Source organism: Ascaphus truei, unplaced genomic scaffold (assembly GCF_040206685.1).
Source record: "Ascaphus truei isolate aAscTru1 unplaced genomic scaffold, aAscTru1.hap1 HAP1_SCAFFOLD_369, whole genome shotgun sequence".
Lineage (NCBI taxonomy): Eukaryota > Metazoa > Chordata > Amphibia > Anura > Ascaphidae > Ascaphus > Ascaphus truei.
In genome coordinates, this window is record NW_027456700.1 from 65,714 (window position 1) to 82,500 (window position 16,787).

The 16,787-nt window shown below is 47.7% G+C and overlaps 1 protein-coding gene across 1 annotated transcript in view; it reads left to right on the forward strand.

The window, feature by feature from the left end:
• The window catches only part of LOC142483772 (uncharacterized), a 78,609-nt gene that overhangs the window by 10,618 nt on the left and 51,204 nt on the right, over positions 1-16,787 (forward strand). Inside the window, exons 6-9 of the mRNA XM_075583758.1 lie at positions 551-1,878; positions 2,119-2,523; positions 7,070-7,151; positions 8,463-8,555. Of these exons, the coding sequence (XP_075439873.1) occupies positions 551-1,878; positions 2,119-2,523; positions 7,070-7,151; positions 8,463-8,555 (1,908 nt within the window). The remainder of the gene's footprint in view (positions 1-550; positions 1,879-2,118; positions 2,524-7,069; positions 7,152-8,462; positions 8,556-16,787) is intronic.

Below are 16,787 nucleotides of genomic sequence, written 5' to 3' on the forward strand. Positions count from 1 at the left end.
ACAGAAGCTCAGGTTACACTTTGTATTCTTTCTACTTGGCATTTTTAATAAAAAATATCTCGTGAGGTTTGTGTCAGGAACAAGAAACAAGTTACAGAGCAGGACAAGCAGAGGTTCAACTCTGTCTGGGTTTCTCTAATCTGTCTTTCAATGTCACCTGAGTACTATTTTTCCAGACGTTATTACACCATTAACGCACACAATAAGGAGTTAAATAACGTGTTTTCATTAGCACTACTGTGAAATAACACATTGTGTTAATGGGTACCAGACCTGGGTACCGTCTACCACTGTCACATGTTTTCAGCTCATCTAACTGAACCCTGTGTGTTCCAGTAAGTACAAATATTCAGTTACCAGAACCTTTTTCAGTAGGTTTGCAGAAAATAGCTATTTAAAGGGTAAGTTAACCACTTGGGTGCTTTGGCCTTTGCCAGTTACATACCTATTGCAATCAGGGACGTGTATTTTATACTAACTGAAATGTACAACTAGAAATGTTACATAATTTTAAGCTATTAATGAACTTCTTTATTCTGTGCATTTTCAGATGGATCCATGAGCAGAAATACACCAGCAGGATGTCACACCCCTCTCTGCTCATCAGATTGTGTAAAGGAAGAGAACAGTGTTATTACAAGTGATCAGGGAGAAAATAGCTTGAGGCAAAATAAACCAAGAAAAACTATGGGAATTATGGCTAAGGAATCAACTTCATGGGAAGAAGGAAATCTCACAGCCTCCCACATTGATACTCTCAGAGAACATACCGGGACAGAATATGCAGCTACTCCTATTAAGGAACGTGACAAAGGAAACGCCAATGCACAGACAATTCACCAGAACTTGTCAGTAATGAAGTATGAGAGCAGTGAATGTGGTAACAACTTTACTAGTGAAACTGCTTATACAATTCACCAAAGCAAACACACCACAGTGAGACGACACAAGTGCTCTGAATGTCAGAAATACTTTTCTTTTAAATCACATCTTATTCAACATCAGGTAGTTCACAGACTAGAGAAGTTGTTTGTTTGCTCTGAATGTGGGAAACGCTTTGTGAGTAAACTAGCTCTTGTTAGACATCAGAGAATTCACTTGGAGAAGCCGTTTCTTTGTTCTGATTGTAAAATATGCTTTAGTAGTATGAGTGATCTAAATAGGCACAAGAGGATTCACACAGGAAAAAAGCCATTTGCTTGCTCTGAATGTGGCAAATGTTTTACCTACAACTCATATCTTGTTCGACATCAGCAAATTCACAAAGGAGAGAAGTTGTTTGTTTGCTCTGAATGTGGGAAACGCTTTGTGTGTAAAGTAGGTCTTGTTAGACATCAGAAACGTCATTCAGGAGAGAAGCTGTTTCCTTGTTCTGAATGTAAAATATCCTTTAGTAGTAAGGGCGATCTTAATAGGCACAAGAGGATCCATACAGGAGAAAAGAAAATTACTTGCTCTGAATGTGGGAAAGCTTTTAGCTGCAACTCGCACCTTGTTACACATCAGAGAATTCACACAGGAGAGAAACCGTTTTCTTGTTCTGAATGTAAAATTTGCTTTAGTAGGAAGGAATCTCTTACCCTGCACAGGAAGATCCACACAGGAGAAAAAACATTTGTTTGCTCTAAATGTGGGAAATCTTTTAACAGGAACTCAAATCTTGTTATTCATCAGAGAATTCACACAGGAGAGAAACCGTTTTCTTGTTCTGAATGTAAAATTTGCTTTAGTAGGAAGGAATCTCTTACCATGCACAGGAAGATCCACACAGGAGAAAAACCATTTGTTTGCTCTAAATGTGGGAAATCTTTTTACAGGAACTCAAATCTTGTTAAACATCAGAAAATTCACAAGGGAGAGAAACAAATTCCATTCTCTGCTTGACCATTTGCTTGCTCAAATGTAATATATATATAAATACACAGGCCCTCCCATAGAGTTTTTGTTACTTTTGATTGAGATCATTTTACACAAAAACTTCTTTAAATTTGAAAAGAATTTCTTCTTACAACTAATGGGAACGGCCATGGGCTCGGACATGGCGCCATCATATGCTAACTTATATATGCATATATATACGAACATACACATATATTACATGATGCCCCTTATGCCCAGTGTATTAGAAAATATCGCTATATTGATGATATTTTCATTATATGGGATGGTACGGAAACAAATCTATTGGCGTTTATGGATTATCTGAATTCTATTTCATCTACAATTAGGTTCACTATGAGCTTCAGTTCCAAAGAAATTACTTTTTTGGACACGGTGGTTTATGAAGTTGATGGCATACTTGCTACTAGGGTCTACATAAAACCTACTGGCAAGAACACCTTACTACAGGCATCAAGCCATCATCCCACACCTCTCAAACGTGGTTTACCCTATTCACAACTCCTGAGAGTCAAAAGAATAACCGGTGACCCTGAGGAAGCGGAAAAAGCCTTGTCATCAATGGCACACAGATTCTATGAAAGGGTTTATAACAAAACAGATATTGATGATGCTATGTCTAGAGTAAGAGAGATTGACAGACGCACACTTTTGGTACCCATTAACAAAAAAGTAGAATACGGACGATTTAATGTAGTAAGTACATACACTACTGCATCTGGTTTCATCAAAAACAGTGTCCAAAAACATTGGCATATTTTATCAAATGACAATAAGATAGGCAAGTATTTTACTGAACCTCCACTGTTTTGTTACCGTCGGGGACCAAGTCTTGGAGATATGCTGACTAATGCAGATCTGATCAATAAGTATGCGCCCAGTAAAACATGGCTAAGTAAGAAGACTGGATCCTTTCGCTGTCACGGATGTATAAACTGTCAGTTTATGCAGCTTGGCCAAACATACAATCATCCACATAGTGGTATTCGGATAAAAATTCAACATCATCTCAACTGTGAATCCAAATTTGTAGTTTATATGATCAAATGTCCATGTGGACTGCACTACATAGGCAAAACTACACAGATGTTGAAAGAGAGAATGGCAATACACCGCTCAACTATAAGAAAAGCGCTACAAAGTGATACTGTGGATGAAGCTTTGAAATTTCTACCAGTTGCACGTTATTTTAAACTACTTCGACATTCCCTGGCAACCATGCGGTGTATGCCTATCTTCCAGATCCAGCCACTGCCTCGCGGAGGAGATGGGGATAAACTCTTACTCCAACAAGAAGCAAGATTCATCTATGATCTTAAGACAATGGCACCTCATGGATTAAATGAGGACCTTACATTTGGTTGCTTTTTCTGAAGTAATATACTGTAATCAACATTTGTTTTTGCATGGTTTTCTGTTTCTTGATTTTGTTTCATTCATTGATTATTTTGTATATTATATTGTGTTTTCACCCTGTCTTTTCACTTTGGTGTTTGCTTCTATTCTGTGGGCTATTTATCTTTTTATTGCTCCTTTTGTGCTGTCTGGATTATTGATTTTGTCATAGATATTTGCTTTCACGTTTCACCCTCCCCTGGTCATTGATTACGTAATATTTGTATCTTTAACCATGCAATATATTACAAATATGCTGGGATAGCTAAGTATATAGATACATTTCTCATATTAATTATAAATGTTCATTATATGGGTTGAAATACAAGGAGGATTGTAAGCGGGTCGGATCATCGCCAGCTTCAGGCGCTCGAGCCGCTCTGCCGGGGACACCTCTCCCCACGTAAACATCAGGGACAGCAATTCTGGGTAAAACGGACTGGCCGCCGCAACGGCCAATACCCCTCCTGCTGCAAGTCTCTGCCATCCCGGAGCTGGGTCCATTCCCTGCTCTCCGGGTGGTTTGATGGTTACGGCGGTGCAGCGGTGGATTTTTGCTCAGCCTGCCGGGTTTCATGCTCACCGATCGCTGCCTCTCAGCCTTGCCGGCTGCTGGTCCCCGCGCCGACTTGATGCACTCCTCCGGTCTCAGTGCCCGGCTCCAGTCAGACGGATGGCCGGCACTTTGGTTCTGGAGGCAATGCTTCTCACAAGTAGGGGAACAGTGAGGAGGTGCCATATCTTGTGTTATATGTTGTACACTGTGTGTTCAATATCTAGTCCCAGGAACTCGCAATTATCATCGAGTTCCCACTATATTACAGTATCCCGCAGTACACTGTAACACAGGTCCAGTTCGATCCCGCCGCTGCCACCAGTTTTATTATCAAGCCTGTGACGGTAGCTTTGAGACAGGCTATTAATAATACACCACCAAGAATATAACTGGGTTGAACTGGACGAGGCTTAGATATGATAAAATATAATTTATTCCTTGAAAAAGGTGAACACACGAGATATACAAATAACAGACAAAATATGGACAATTACTTAAAGGTTAGGACAAGAAAGCCATCAGGATACAGGATGGGCCATTTCTTCCATAATTCAGTTTCAGATGTTGACATCACAGCAATACATGAAGATCATACATGAAGACATTTGAGTAAGGGGTGACTGACTTATATACCAGTTCAACCCTTCTCTTGCACTCAAGATGCCGAATTGGCTACAAAAAATCTCTTTGAAGCAGATTTTAGCTTCCATTGTAAGTGTGAAGTATCACACTTAAAAACACTCAGTTCCTTGGTTCCTGCCCCCAGTATAAACAATTAGGGCAGTTGCCTTTTGATCACCGGGCTATGTTAATTCTTGCAGGATGCTCTCCCTGCCCTAATAACATAGCAGATGGGGGTCTGCATTTTTTCAGAGCAGATCCAAAATTCCATATATACTGTAAATAACTTCATAACTTCAGTTCAGTAGTACTTACTGGCACGCGAGACATATTAATACATTCCGTCACGTATGACGCTCCCAATGAGACTAAATATTACCGTGTAATACTAAAATTAAGAGAGATATTAATATCTGTCTCTTAGGACCGGCTAAACATCAGGTGTCTGTAATCATTATTTGCGGCTCGGTCCCCCGGTTACACATATGTAACTCTTAGCATGTTCAGCCGAGGACATCTCATAATATTCTTATATTTAATAAGGTCACTCATTCTGATATCTCCTTGCGTAACCGCACCCCTGGCCCCCATCAATACATCCTTTGAAGCAGGGACTCTCCTGTGTAGAGAACATTTGTCACCGGTGCTATATTTCACACCCAATGCCCCAGCCTGGGCCCTAGCTGTCTACACCAGCAATATGTGTTAACATACACCAAACCCCCTCTGTACCTTTTCACACCCAATTTCAATCAAGCCTTTTGAAGCCCAGATATTTCTGAAAAGACACCACGCATCCTAATGCATTTTCCTAAACTGCAGCTCATTAACCCCTTAAGCCCCAGTGTGTGTGTGTGCAGACACTGGCCCAGCAACAATACATTTATACAGGGGAATAAACAGTTGGATGGCTGAAGCAAGGCAAAAACATTACTGGACCCCAGTCCAGTTAACCCCTTGCTTCCCAGGTGAGAGTAGAGGGTGGCCAAATGGGGTGTAACCCCTTTAATCCCGGGCCAAATCCCCTCTCTCTTGACACCCACACCCCCCCTTGAGGATCAATCTCCGAGTGATCCAACCACGGCGTAAGGGGAAATTTCTGGTGAAACTGGGAAAGTAGCCTTGCGGCGTGGACATGATCTGCAGGTACCCAGGAACGTTCCTCAGGGCCGTAACCCTTCCAATGTACCAAAAACTGAAGTCCCTTTTTGGACAAACGCGAGTCGATGAGAGACCTTATTTCATACTCCTGTTGGCCCAGGGTGGACACTGGCTTGGGTCTTCGAGAGGGGACCAGGAAATGAGGACTGGACACGAATTCCTTAAGGAGGGAAACATGAAACACAGACGGAATTTTCATAGAGGGAGGAAGCTCAAGACGATAGGCTACTGGGTTAACCTCTAAGATTTTAAATGGTCCCAAGAATCTATGGGACAGTTTGGGTGAAGGAGTTTTGAGCCTAATATTTTTGGATGACAGCCAGACCAGATCACCTGGTTTGAAAGAAGGACCCTTTTGGCGGTGACGATCAGCCTTGGTTTTTTGTTTGGCAACCGCAGACTAAGGATTTGAGAATGTTTTTCTAGGATTCTTGTAAGTTGGTGATATGGAAGTCGGCTGCAGGAACACCTGAAGGAGAAGGGGAGAGAGGAAGACTACTGGGGTGAAAGCCACAGTTGATAAAGAAAGGAGACTCCTGAGTAGACTCGTTCCTCAAGGAATTAATGGCAAATTCGGCCCATGGTAGGAGGTTCACCCAGTTATCCTGTGAGTCAGAAAAGAAGCATCTAAGATACTGTTCAAGGGTTTGGTTCATCCTTTCCGTTTGACCGTTGGTTTGTGGATGGTATCCTGATGAGAATAAGAGAGAGATACCCAATCTTTGTGAAAAGGCCCGCCAGAATTTTGAGATGAACTGCAACCCACGGTCAGAGACGATAGAAGTGGGAACGCCATGCAACCTGAAGATCTCTTTAGAGAAGATGTCTGCCAGGGTGGCACAGTTGGGAAGACTCTTGAGGGGAATAAAGTGAGCCTGCTTTGAAAACCTATCAACCACGACTAAAATAGTGTTCATCCCCCTGGAAATGGCATGCAGCGGCAGAGTGGAGGAGGCAGGTGAGTCAGGGGAAGCCGTGGCGGAGCGTGTGCGCGTGCCCTCAGAGGACTGGGGGAGTGCACGCACCGGACGCGTCACCAGGTGCGCGGAGCGCCGCGCCGCGAGCACCACGCCAGGAGGAGGCAAAGGATCGGGTGGCACCACAGAGACAGGTAACGCTGTGACCGCGGGAGCAAGGGAGCGGGGAGGGTCAAAGCAGGGGCTCAGGGAACGCGTGGGTACATGGGACCTGCGGGAAACGCTCTGCAGCAAGGGGAGATGGGCAGAAGGCAAGGGAGCTGAGTGGAAAGGAGTAACAGGAGATGGGAGAGAGGTACAAGGAATCTCCTGAGTCGTCACAGACCCAAACCTGCTGCTACTTGACTTCAAGGAGGTGTTCATAGAAGGGATAAGGTGTATGCACAACACTTGTGTTACTTGTGACTTCCCAGGGGGTGAAATGACTTGGGTACCCGGGTGTACCTGCTGCGGAGTACAGTTTCCGGAGCCAGTGTTGCTGGAGACTCCGGAACCCGCCAAGGAAGAAGCGGTCGACTTCAAGACTGGATCAGTCAATGCAGGTAATCAAGCTACCGACCTTTCGGAAGTTTCGGAGGGCACGTGTACTCTAACCGTGGTTCTAGAGCCAGAACCAGAAGAGACAGATGTGATTGACCTCCACACACAGAGGGGGGGTACCACCTGCTCTTTCACCCCCAGCTGTATAGGGTCATACGAGCTCCAAAGGCAGGCTTGCCACTGGTAGTGTGCCCATGTGTAGTAGCAGACTGGAATGTGACTGGTGACTGGATTGACAGGTCGTCTACGTTACCCCTAGCGCTCACGACAACAGTAGTAGACGGGGAAGGATGCCTGCACTGCTGCCTGAGCGGATGTGATTGCCCCGTCGGTAAATTGACCCGAGGGCCCAAGTGTCCTGACTGTGAGGTGCAGTTCCTGAAATCCAGACTGCCGCAGCCTACAGAACAGCCAGAGGAAGACAAGGAGGAGCCTGACCTCTCTACTAAAGTGAGTTATGCTGGTAATCAGTCTGTCCTAATTCCAGCGGCCTCAGGGGACCCGTGTGTCCAAACCAATGTTCCAGACCCTCTCAAAGGGGACATCCTAGTGCTAGAGCGGAACCCGTGGAGAAAGAGGCATCTGATGTCTCTACCCCCGTGGTCAACGCCGCTGCTAGTCCACCTACCTCGGCTATATAGATTGTGGAGGGCCCGTGTACCCAAATGGACATTCTAGACTCATGTCCGGAGCCGCCGAAGGCAGAGTCACAGATGTTGGAACCCCAGATGTCGGTTCCAGACCCGGTTCCCGAGCAGGAACCACAGAGCCCAGAACCGCAGATTCCGGAATCACAGGGTAAGGTGTCTATTCCCCCATCTTTTGGTGATTCCAGCGACCAACCACTCGTGGTGATGCTTCTGCCGGCGGACCACTCATGCCAAGTCACTGAGCCAACTATCTCGGTGGATACAGAGCCTGCTGTGAGTCCTTGTGCCCTAGATGTGGTGTATCCAGATGCTGTCGCTTGCTCGGATGTGGGCCCATGTGCCCTACTGTGGCCAGTCCGGTCTTCAACGTGGTACCAGAGGTCCCAGGCTTGGGATCAGTACCTGCCAACGACGACAGGGGTGAGTTGACTGCCCCAGGGGTGTCGGGTGTGAGCTCCCTGGTGATCGTGGAGCCTGCTGGCCCCAAAAGTAGGGTCACCCGGGCGATGGGCTCACCTCGTCATCGCGTCCTGGTGGAGGTGTCTCCCCTAGAGGATCTCTGCAGACCAGGGAGCAGATTTGACCTCATCAAGGTATCCAGTACAGAGGCTGTGAGCGACACTTACTCCTATGCGAGGAATCTCCAAGCTTTTTCTTCTCAAGACACGGGCCTGCAAGTAGACATTGTGCTGTCCACAGAAGACGTCACCGTTAAAGGGATTGCTGGAGTGGACAAAGACTGCTGTGACCGCTCTGGTAGTTGTTGACTCTTCCATGCGCACGATGGAGCGCTTCGTTCGCCATGTGGTGGACCGAGGCAAGAGACTGAACCTCCCTGTCTCCCGCGAGACTGAAGCGGAGGATCCGGCAAGGGTTAATACCAAAGCCCCCTTGCTATTTTCCCCAACCGGGGGAGACCGTGACTCTAGACCAGTGACTGACCATGCTGTGATTCATGGCAATCAGAGGGGGATACCCTCACCCAATCAGTTAAGGGCACTCCACTATGAGACTCAGCTGGCCTCGGTATCCACGTGATGATGTTGGGTACCAATGGGAAAATGCAAGTTATATGCGGTATGAATTGTGCAATGCATTTTTCATTAACACTCTGTTGTATGTTTGCTACCCAAGCGAGGTCGTTGGGATTCTGCGAGGGAGAGAATGTAGCCCCTGTCTCATTTCACCCCCTGAGACCCCCTTTCGACAGTGCCGAGCGGTCGCGGATGCCGTCGGAGGCATCAACGGACCCGCCGGCACAACGTGAAGGTGGCGGCGCACCCAGCTAGCGGGGGCCGCCATTGCCGATGAATGCGCATGCGCCGTGATCGCGCATGCGCGGGAACAGCTAGGAAGTTGAGGCGGCCATTAGGGACTCGCGCATGCGTAGGGCAAGTGCTCACGCGGCCCCAATGCAAAGGCAGCCTCCACGGGACTACAAGTCCCATGAGGCATAGGGAGGCAGGCACCAGGTGCCTCATAGCGGCCAGTGGGAGCTCAAGGTTACTGGGAGAGCGGATAGATACATTTCGCGGACTTTGGAGCAAGGCAGTTGGAGCTGGGAGCAGGAAGGGGAAGGAAGGGTGTAGGGAGCAATTGGCTCCTACACCAGGTAAGGTAGTTCCCCAAATCCCAGGCAGGCCCCAATCCCCACCAGGGTAGTGGGTAGGTACTGAGGGACGGCCCATAGGTTAGGGACCCTGCCCTTAGGTGTGGGTGAGTGTGCAGTCTTGTCAGTGTCACGGCTGTCAGTGCGGCGTGCGCTGACAAGTAGGCACAGTGTGTGTGTGCAGCACGGTTGCTGCAGGTACCCGGTTGAGTGCAATGCGGTTTCTGCAGGTACAGTGTGAGTGCAGTGTCTTTGCTGCAGGTGTTGGGTTGAGTAAGTGAGAGGGTATCCAGGAGGTGAAGGGAGAGGTAGTGTGGGAGCAGGGGGTCAGTGACCCCCTGCATAGGACAGTTCTACCCCGTAGGCCTCTCGGAGTATTCCCTGAAGTCACCGTAGGTTGCAGTGCTGCAGGGAAGCCCTATAGGGTAGGAACGCCATTCACCTTACTGTGTAGACAGCTAGGGACAAAGGTACAGCGTTACGGTTGTGGCGAGTCGTTTGGGACCAGACGGCTGGACAGTGCGACACCGGAGGCAGGCCGCTGATTCGTCTGATCCTGTGCGAAGCTGTTACCGGTCACCGCCGTGACCGGAAGGTATTAATACATCAAGTGCACCAACACCAGTCATCAGGCGCTGATCCCGCCTTAGACGTAACTCTTTAGGGACACTTAGCGAGTGGCTAAAGAACTGAGCATATACCAATAGTACTATACATGGACACGGTGTGTGGGGCACGCGGTGAGGGGACAGAGACGTTACTCCTGATGAGAGTGGCCGAGCCACTAAGGTCATATGGCGTTATAGAATAAGGTTATATGTTATGCGTTGATTGCTATAATATAGAGTGATAAGGTTACCGTGCATTATTACAGTAAAACTGGTTGCATTCATATGTGTGTTGTTGTATTTCTTGCCCAGGGCAATCTCTTATCACGGGGATCCTGGGTAAGTGGAGGCGCTGCGCTATAAGTGTTACCCCAGGCTCCCAGCTTGCGGAGGCTCAGATCTCCTTGAGCCGCAGGTGCGTGCAGTTACCCGTAGTCCCTTTGGGAGTGTCAGAAAAAGGGCTACAGGGGCAAATGGCAGGAGAGAGACAGGTCGATAGTTTGAAAGACAGGTAGGGTCAAGCTTGCTGTTTTTGAGTAATGATATGACTGTTGCATGTTTGAAGGAAGAGGGAAAGGTACCAGAGTAGAGGGAGGAGTTAAAAATCTGTGTGAGCGTAGGGATTATAGTAGGACCAAGAGGTTTTAGGAGATGGGAGGGACTGGGGTCAAGAGGGCAAGTGGTAGAGGGAGAAGAGATCAGCAGTGACACATCCTCCTCTGTGACAGTGGAAAAAGAGTCAATGAAGGCAGGAGGAGTTAGGAAGCGGTGTAGAGTGGGAGGAGGAAACAGAGGGGGATGTTCTGATGTATGGATTCCACCTTTTCCTTAAAATAGTCAGCAAAGTCCTGAGGTGAGATGGAGGAAGAAGAAGAGGCAGCCGAGGGTGGTCTGAGTAGGGAGTCAAAGACAGAGAAGAGTCGGTATGGGTTAGACTTGTGTGTGTTGATTACTGAAAAAAGTAGGTTTGTTTATATCTGAGAGAGGGCAGAGTTGAAACAAGACAGCATAAATTTGTAGAGAAGGAAGTCTGCGAGAGTGAGAGATTTCCTCCAGAGGCGTTCAGAGGACCGCAGCATGCGCGTGTGGGAATTTAGCCAGGGTTTGGGGTTAGAAGGGCGAGGAAGGCAGAGAGAAAGCGGGCATGTAAATCAAGAGAGGAGGACAGGGCAGAGTTGTAGTTCCTGGCCAGGTTGTCAGGGTCTGAGGCAGAGGTGAGAGAGGAGAGGGAGGAGTGTAAAGTGGAATCAACATCTGGTAGGGTAATAGAGCACGGGTGTCATGATAATATCATGAGATATTATGTAGGTAATCCCGTTGGTGCTTGAAGGGTTAATGAGCTACACTTGTGTTAACGAAATACAAAATGCTGGGTTTTAAACAGTTCAGGCCTATTTCTTTGGTCTGCTCTGAACGACAAAGGGACTTACTTGGGGCGGGGGTCCATCCTGGATAGTCCACTCATGGTGTCAACTGTTCAACACAAATTCTATAAACATGGTCTGGGTAGGGCAGCTTCAAGCCTCCTCTTCAAGGGGTGAGCTTATGCCGGTGCCATGAGGGAAGAATGTATTTAAGTCAGGGTAAAGAATTTTAAAAATCAGCTCTACAGAGGTGTATTTGAGACTAGATACAGGATATTTCATCATCTCTTACCAGCGACCTCTCTGGGGGAAAATGTATGGCATTTGGTAAAGTATAGGTTTTCTTCTGTTTTCCACTTTAATTTTAAGAAGCTGTTCTGTCTTATATTGTAAAAGTATGTTTTTTTGTAATACCTTTTCTGTAACCTGGGCACTGTATTTTTAAATATATTAAAACATTTAACATGTCTTACCCCCTGGGGTTATGTTTACTGAGTGATGCTGAATAAATAGAATTTTATTTTCTTACCACCTGGCTCCCTGGCAGTGCACTGTTTTTGCTCTCTTTTTCTTCAGCCGTGTGTATTAACCCTGCTTGCAAATCTAAGTAACGTGCTCACTTGCGTGCTGTTTGTGGCGGTGGTATATTGGGGAAGATTGAGGGGAGATATAATTAATTTGAGGGACATTTGCAGGGGTGATGAGTGGGGCAGTTTGTGAGCTGTATATTAATCTTTGATCCTGTAGAGGAGATATTGTCCATTTTACAGACCTTTGCGGAGGGGGAAAGTGGAAGCGCTTGCGAGCGTCAGTATTAACCCTTGTCCCGTATGCAGGTCGCGTGCTAGCTGGGTGTCATACGTGACAGCAGGTCTCTGCAGAAATGAGGGGTAGATGGAGAGGGGGAAAAGCGAGAGAGAGAAAATGAGGTGATGGTCAGAGAGAGGAAAGGGGGAAATGGAGAAATCAGAGAGATCATACCACACTTTTCATGATTAAGGGATGCCAAAGACAGAACTGTTTCTCCTGTGAAAATAGACGTTAGGCTGGCAGATTTTATATACAGGCGTGTATGAGAAGTACACAGACAGAGGAAGATGACGTCTTTCTAAGTATTAGAGAAATTAAGATTTGAGGTCTTAAATAGACAGTATTTAGATACAAAGGAACTGAATGAGCATGTAAACTAAATGTAACACATACATGATAAGCCTATATATAATATATATAATGCAGGTGGTGCTCCCTGGAGTCAATGACAACACTAAACAAAAAAGAAAAGATTGTAGGTCCCATAGAACAGGACCTACAAAGACTCCAAAATGGGTGTCACGGTAGCTAGTGACAGGGTATAATATACACCAAAATAACTGGGTTGAACTGAACACGACTTAGATATAATAAATATAGTTTATTCCTTAAAGAAGGTGAACACACAAGATATACAAATAACAGACAAGTGTAACGGTCAGACACCCACCCAATCTCACATTGGCCCCTGTGGTCTACTGACCCCCATTACATGTCTGTGTATGGTGTGGTGCACCTGCTGGCTTACAGGACTCCTGAGTCTCCCGCTGGATGTTAAGGGGAATATCACCATGACAGGCGTCTGAGGTAGTGTCTCTGAGTCCTACTCACATTCGATGCAGCGCCTCCACCCCATCAGGATCTCTGAGGCCGCAGGGGGGTGTATCTGATGGGGAACTCCTCTGTGGTACCTCCTTCTGCAGAATGACTCCACACTCACACAGAAGGGATGTGGTGAACAAGGGCATCTTTATTGTCATCTTATTAGGCAGACTGCCCCTCATCGCGGTCGTGCTTAGCCGCTCATCTTGTTGAAGTACCCCCCTTCAGAAGGTTCCTCCTCTCTCAATAGAGTTGGTTCACCTCTCCCCCAAGGGAGATCACCATCTGTGTCAGGTCCCTGAACACAGTGGGTAGTCAGCTTGCACTTGACTCTGACAGCCTTGAACTGCTGCAGACCCTCCTTGTTAACACCACTAGAACTTAAACTAACTTTTGGCAGTGCTGTGTCTTATATAGATTCAGAAAACAGACACACCTCTGTGTCACTAATAGTGGACACAGAGCATGTTGTCACTTCCCTTGTTACATATGACACCTCACCAGGATGTGAGGGCAAACCTCCATGATTGTTGCTGGCAACCCTGCATACTTACCAGGTTTACTACCAGCATGAGAAAGAGCTGTACACCATTTTACACATGGCTACACAAGAAATAACACTTACTTAGGGATTGGGGTGATGAAGTAATAAGGTACAGGATTAGCAATACATCAGGCATCAAGTAGTTGGTAAAATCGAAGACACGAAAGACACGAAGACACTGAGTATAGAGCTTACACTTGTTTATATGGAGTTTCACTCCTATACCCTGGCATTGAGTGCAAGTCATTGGAGAACAATTACCTCCTTGCCACCTCACCTGAGGGGCAACGTAATACCTGCCCACGGTGCGGATATTATTCTAATCAGGGGCTTAGTTCCTTAGCCCCCTCGCACAAGCCTGGCATCTGAATGTCTGCTTGGGCCAGGAAAGCTTTTGTCCCTAGGTGTGAAACCTAACACTTATCATAAAGTATCCACGTCCTGCTTTCCTTTGTGCTCGCATACACAACCAGGGTGGTGGAGTCTTTGATCAGGGGTTTATTGTAGACCATTTGTCTCCCCCCTGAGCATTAACATACCATCTGGGCTCTGGGTTTTTATACCAGGCCCAAAATACAATTCATTCTTTAATATCTTCACATATTAAAATAATCCGTTCTGTGGGTCTGAGCGAGCTGAAATTTGCCAGGTCCTCATGCCGGAAGACCTTTGCCAAAGTGGCCAAGTTTCAGCCGTCCATGACCCCCAGAACCGGAGATACAAAAAACAAGTTAAAATCCCCTATTAACTTTAATGCAGGATTCTCCGCTATAGCTAATAAATCTCTGCTTTTCACTCTCCCATTAAATTCAACGGGCTCCGCCGCTGTAGGCTTTCAATGGAGCAACTCCGCCGTTGAAGTCAATGGGCTCCGCCGCTATAGGCTTTCAAAGGAGCAACTCCGCCATTGAAATATATAGGAAACCACAATTCTTTACATTTGCCCATACTCCGTCTGGTTGATCGGGGAGGGCTGGAAATGGCCATGCAGTCATGCCGGAACAGTGACTACAAATCCCAACCCTCTGGTACTCACAGAACCGGAGGTATGGGCTTACACTTTTTACCCATTCGGACTTAGCCGTTTTTACGCGCGGCTCTTCCATCCGCCGTTGGAGTCAATGGCGCGGCCCTCGTGGCGAGCGCGATCCTTTACGGGGGGTCCTCAATCCTCGGTGGTGGTTGAGTGTGGGGGTTGCTAGGATCTAGGGGCAAAAATAATTTTATTTGTGGGTGCCCTACAACCTAAGTTTCCCACGCCAATTGTATTTGAACTTGAACTCAGTGTGATCAAAGCTCTTCTTCAGATAAAGTTTCCGCTTCTGCGGTCTGCATGGCTTCCAACCCGTTCCTGGAGGTCGGCGTCGAGGGATCCCCATTGAAATGAATGGCTCCATTGACTTACAATGGGGAACCGTCGCTCCTCCTCTCGGGCGCCACCTGCAGGTCTTCTACCGAAACGGGCCCAAATCGCCGGATTCGCCATAGGGTTGCATTGGGCTGCAATGGCGACCTATGGAGAGCTGCAAAATGGAGCCTGAAAAGGCGGGAAAATGGAACAAAGGGCTATAATCACTCCTTAACTATTAACCCCTTCCCTCCCGCATCAATCCCAGTGTATGTGTTGGTGCACACTGGAATGGGAACAAAACATTTTTACAGGGGAACACACATTTGGGTACTGAAGCAGGGAAAAAACACATTACTGGACCGCAGTCCAGTTAACCCCTTGCTTCCCAATTAGAGCAGGGGGTGGCCAAATGGGGTGTAACCCCTTTAATACCGGGCCAACCCCCTCTCCCATGACAATGGGGCACACAGGTATGAGTACAAAAGTATCCACTTTATTAAACAAACTGCCGAATGAAGACAAACGAACTATAATAAAACACTAATAAACATAGTGAACCGTCTCCGAATGCTATAATGATACCAAAGTGCATGGATAAGATAAGAGTAACAGCAGAGACTCGTATATGATACACAGAGAGAAAAATAACTCTATAAAGGAGTCCTAACATGCTTAAAGCCTCCCCCCTGCAGCTTAATGCTCCCCCTCTCCTCACCCCCAGCAGCTTACTGCTCCCCCTCTCCTTCCCCCAGCATCTTATTGCTCCCTCTCCTCCCCCCCAGCATCTTACTGTTCCCCATCTCCTCCCCCCCAGCATCTTACTGCTCCCTCTCCCCCCCAGCATCTCACTGCTCCCCCTCTCCTCCCCCCAGCATCTTACTGCTCCCCTCTCCTCCCCCCAGCATCATACTGCTCCCCCTCTCCTCTCCCCAGCTTCTTACTGCTCCCCTCTCCTCCCCCCATCATCTTACTGCTCCCCCTCTCTTCCCCACAGCATTTTACTGCTCCCTCTCCTCCTGCATCTTACTGTTCCCCCTCACCTCCCCACCAGCATCTTACTGATCCCACTCTCCTCTCGCAAGCATTTACTGCTCCTGCTCTCCTCCCCCAGCATCTTACTTCTCCCCATAGCATCTTACTGCTCCCCTCTTCCCCCCCAGCATCTTACTGCTCCCGCTCTCCTCCCCCAGCATCTCACTGCTCCCCCTCTCCTCCCCCCAGCATCTTACTGCTCCCCTCTCCTCCCCCCAGCATCATACTGCTCCCCCTCTCCTCTCCCCAGCTTCTTACTGCTCCCCTCTCCTCCCCCCCAGCATCTTACTGCTCCCCCTCTCTTCCCCCAGCATCTTACTGCTCCCTCTCCTCCCCCCCAGCATCTTACTGCTCCCCCTCTCCTCCCCCCCAGCATCTTACTGCTTCCCCTCTCCCCCAGGATCTTACTGATCCCTCTCTTCTCCCCCCAGCTTCTTACTGCTCCCCTCTCCACCCCCCATCATCTTACTGCTCCCCCTCTCTTCCCCACAGCATTTTACTGCTCCCTCTCCTCCTGCATCTTACTGCTCCCCCTCTCCTCCCCCCCAGCATCTTACTGCTCCACCTCTCCTCCCCCCCAGCATCTTACTGCTCCCCCTCTCACCCAGGATCTTACTGCTTCCCCTCCTCCCCCAGCATCTTACTGCTCCCTCTCTTCTCCCCGCAGCATTTACTGCTTCCTCTCTTCTTCCCCCAGCATTTACTGCTCCCTCTTCTCCCTCCAGCGTCTTACTGCTCCCCCTCTCCTCCCCAGCGTCTTACTGCTCCCCCTCTCCTCCCCAGCATCTTACTGCTTCCCCTCTCCAACCCCAGCATCTTACTGTTTCACCTCACCTCCCCCTCAGCGT